Below are 4,333 nucleotides of genomic sequence, written 5' to 3'. Positions count from 1 at the left end.
TGATGTTAATTGTCAGGATAGATCAAAGATCCCCACACCGATAGGATTCCAATTCATAATTAGGATAGTCCTTCGCTTCTCGAACTGAACATGCATGATGCATGTGGTCCATATATTAATAGACACACTGTAGTTTTGACATATGAAAACTCATGATGTGGGGTTAAAAATAGGAATTAGAGAATTTCATTAATATTAATAATAATGATGATAATGACGCTAGTAAAAAAAAAAAAAAGTGACCAAGTCATGGCCAGTCATAAATACCCAAACTAGGACCATGAATTGGCATACTAGGCCACATAGCCCCCTGTGAACAACAACAGTGTGTGTGAGAGAGAGAGAGAATCTATGGTGTGTTGCCAGCTATGAAATTGAAGGATCAAAGCTTTCTCTCAGGTCAAAGCTGGCAAAAAATAATCATAATTCTCTTTTTTTATTTTTTTTATTTCTATTTATCGGTCCTCTTTCATTTCATATGATATATATATATATATATATATATTTAAAAAGTAAATTTTTTTTTTTGGTTGGGGGATGGGATTTATTCCCCTCTTTTGCTCTGCTCTTGCCCTCCCCCCAGAGCTCAACCATCCTTATTTACGCACACTCTCTCTTTCTTCTCACTCACTCCATTCATTTATATCCCTCCTCTCTTCTCTCTCACTCCTCACGTCCTCACTTTCTCTCTCTAAACAATGTGCAATTCCCTCTGAGAGAAACTTAGAGAGAGAAAGGGGGATCCAAGAAGAAGCAATAGCATATCATAAAGAAGACCAAGAAGAAGAAGAAGATCAAATGACAATGGCCGCTTCTCCCTGTCTCGGTGGCGTCGAGAAGAGACACTGGTGGCTCCTCAACCGGAAGGTACGTAAACGGTTCGATTCCCAGAAGAAAAGGGCCTTAGTGCAGTGGCACAGGTCGCCGACTCGGAACCAAAAGGTTTTTTTTCCAGTTTTTATTATTATAAGCCCATGGCCCTCTTCTATAGTCGAAGGAAAAGAAGTTCGTTTTTGCGCTTAACATTTTGCGATTCGATCGGAAGAGATCGGAGAGTGACGAAAGGCTCCTTGCGATGTTTCAGATGGCCGGGAAGTACATCAGAGAAGCCCGGCACCTGATGGCGACGCAGGACCCGGGGGACCTCGCCTCGGCCCTCGGCCTCCTCGACTCGGCCCTGGTGGCCTCGCCGCGGCTCGAGCTGGCACTCGAGCTACGGGCCCGGTGCCTCCTCCAGCTCCGCCGGTTCAAGGACGTGGCTGACATGCTCCAGGACTACATCCCGAGCCTCAGGCTGGGGAGCGGCGGCGGGAACGGGAACGACGACTCAGGGTCGGTCTCCTCGGACAACTCGTCGTCGCAGCAGCTCTCGAGGGAGCGGGTGAAGCTGCTGCCGTCCTCCGATGAAGACCGGGAGCCGACCTTCAAGTGCTTCTCCGTGTCCGACCTGAAGAAGAAGGTCATGGCGGGGCTCTGTAAGAGCTGCGACAGGGAACGCCAGTGGAGGTAATAATAATTTAACCTTTTATTACTGTTTTATTAAACATTAATTTTCTCCTTTTATTTTTTCTTAATTTATCATCTCAACTTTTGATGAGAAAGTGGAAATTTATTGGGGAAAAAAAAACATTTCTATTTTCACCTTTTTCATATTGATTTGCGTGAATCTCTACCTCAAGAGCAATCCCCTAATCCTTTTTTTTTTTGATTAATTTGTCCAATTGTTATGGGGGTCGGTCGGTTTTGCGGTTTTATTGTTCATAGAAAGATTAAAAAGCAAGAGAACAGTAGGCTTTTTGTGACATTAATTATAATGATTAATAACAGCATAGTCAAAAGCTTTTTTGGTTTGTTTCAATGTAAATATCTTCATTTTTCAATAACCGAAAAAAAAATATTCCTCAATTTTCAAGGTTTCCATTTCTTTTCTCTTTTTTGCCGGTAGAAATCAAATTGTCAAGTCAATTGAATGTGGTAGCCAGCCAAACATGAATTGTGTTTCTTAGTTGTTTTTCTTATGTTTTTTTTAATTTTATAAATGAAATAATTTTTTTTCTTTGGCGGGTAGGGATTTAATTTAAGTAAGGTTAGTAATGTGAAAATATTTATGGTGCGTTTGGATTCAAAGTTAAAAGTAATTTTGATTTTAATTTTAATTTTGATTTTGAAAAATGACAAATGAGATATGATTATAAATTTGATTTGGAAATGTGTGTTTTTGTTGCGTAGTGTGTTGAGTTAAAATTAAAATTTTTATTTTTGACTTGAAATGTGTTTTTGTTGTGTAGTGTAATGAGTTAAAGTTAAAATGAGATATTTGGAAATTCAAACAGCCATAATAAGAACTAATGGTCGGTCAAATCGATCCAACGCGGAGACATTGACTCAGTTTTGGTGCGTTATGATGTCAAATTCAGGTACACGGTTCTGGGCCAAGCCTGCTGCCACCTCGGCCTCATGGAGGACGCCATGGTCCTCCTCCAAACCGGGAAGCGGCTCGCCTCCGCCGCATTCCGCCGAGAGAGCATCTGCTGGTCTGAAGACAGCTTCTCCCTCTCCTCCCTCCCGTATTCCTCCGGGGACTTGGTAAACACCTTGTCCTCTGCCCCGGCCTCCCCGCCCCACCGGCCCGCCACCGAGTCTGAGTCAATCACCCACCTGCTGTCCCACATCAAGTTCCTCATCCGTCGTCGGACAGCCGCCCTGGCTGCCCTTGACGCTGGCCTCCACTCTGAGGCCATCCGCCACTTCTCCAAGATTGTGGATGGCCGCCGTGGGGCCCCTCAGGGATTCCTTGCGGAATGTTACATGGGACGTGCCTCTGCCTACCATGCTGCGGGCCGGGTAGCTGAGTCCATTGCAGATTGCAACAAGACTCTGGCGCTTGACCCGACCTGCATCCAAGCCCTAGAAACTCGGGCTTCTCTCCTTGAATCAATCCGCTGCCTGCCCGATTGCCTACATGACCTTGAACACCTGAAGCTACTATACAACTCGATCCTTCGCAGTCGGAAGCTCCCAGGCCCGCCCTGGAAGCGGCACCATGTGCAATACCGGGAAATCCCCGGGAAATTGTGCGCGTTAACCGTGAGAATTCAGGAACTAAAGAAAAGGGTGGCTGCTGGTGAGACCGGGAACAATGTGGACTACTACACCCTGATCGGGCTCAGGCGGGGCTGCTCGAGGTCTGAGCTCGACCGAGCCCACCTGCTGCTCACCCTAAGGCACAAGCCCGATAAGGCCATGGGTTTCATCGAGAGATGTGAGTTCGCCGACGACAGGGACCTCGACTCAGTCAAAGATCGTGCGCGAATGTCGTCCCTGCTGCTCTACCGGCTGATCCAGAAGGGTTACTCGAGTATAATGGCCAACATATTGGACGAGGAGGCAGCCGAGAAGCAGAGGAAGAAGGCTGCTGCAGTAGCAATCCAGACCCAGCAAGCCCAAGAATCTGAAGCAATGAAAAACCAAGTCCTGGTCCCAAAAGCCACAGACAGCCCGGTCCACAGCAGGATCAGTTCGGATGAGATTAAGAGCGCGAATGCGTCTGCCTTCCAAGGGGTGTTCTGCCGGGACCTTGCAGCGGTCAGTAGCCTGCTATCGCAGGTCGGGTTCAATCGGCCGATTACAGTGAAGTACGAGGCGCTTAGCTGTTAAGTTTTTGGACAAATAAAAGAAGATCGAAATAGGAATTCAAAACCGGCGGGAAGATGGGGCCTTCAGCTCATCAGCTTCACTACATATTTGTACAAAAGGGGATGGAAAAAGATCTAGAAAAATTTTGCCGGAAAATTTTGTTTCCCACCCTCCCTATTTTTACCATAAAAAAATAAATATTATCCGTTTGTACATAATGAAAATTTCTACTTTTGGTTAATTGTACTCGAAAAGATCATCCAATGCCTCACATGCACATCAATCAATAGTAGTACATCGCAAGTATTATTTACTAACGGGATAAGCGTGTAAGAAGATAAAAAAACATAGTCAGTCATAAAATCCTTTTGATTTCATATGAGGCATGCTGCATATATTATTCCATTCAATGAAAAAAAAAAAGAAGATATACTGAGAAGAAAATTAAATGAGAATTGGTTTTTTCGGTTGGATATTAAAATGGACTGATTTTCCATTTCAATTTCCATTCAATCAAACAAATTTGGGAAATTCCTAACTTTAGCTTGGGTTTTGCAATAATTGTGGGTCTGAAAGGATGGGAACCTTTCTCACTGGGGAGAAGCAGCAAATTTTTCTTTTTTGAGGAAAAGTTTTTCTGAGTTACTGTCTGGTAAGATTAAGGAAAAGAGTAAAAGGAAAAAAAAATGAAAAAAGA

The 4,333-nt window shown here is 44.1% G+C and overlaps 1 protein-coding gene across 2 annotated transcripts; it reads left to right on the top strand.

The window, feature by feature from the left end:
- The first annotated feature begins 539 nt into the window (after positions 1-539).
- LOC116211933 lies at positions 540-3,900 on the top strand. Of its 2 annotated transcripts, none has more exons than XM_031546473.1 (3): positions 540-942; positions 1,085-1,506; positions 2,418-3,900. In XM_031546473.1, exons 1-3 carry the CDS (start codon positions 799-801, stop codon positions 3,655-3,657), a joined length of 1,806 nt encoding a protein of 601 aa, XP_031402333.1. In that variant the 5' UTR covers positions 540-798; the 3' UTR covers positions 3,658-3,900. The 2 variants fall into 2 exon arrangements, with proteins under 2 accessions (XP_031402333.1, XP_031402334.1); XM_031546474.1 differs by having other exon boundaries at positions 542-867.
- The last annotated feature ends 433 nt before the right edge of the window (positions 3,901-4,333 follow it).

This window comes from Punica granatum, chromosome 6 (genome assembly GCF_007655135.1).
Source record: "Punica granatum isolate Tunisia-2019 chromosome 6, ASM765513v2, whole genome shotgun sequence".
Classification (NCBI taxonomy): domain Eukaryota; kingdom Viridiplantae; phylum Streptophyta; class Magnoliopsida; order Myrtales; family Lythraceae; genus Punica; species Punica granatum.
The sequence above is the reverse complement of the archived record's forward strand: the minus strand, read 5'-3'. Positions and strand labels throughout refer to the sequence as shown.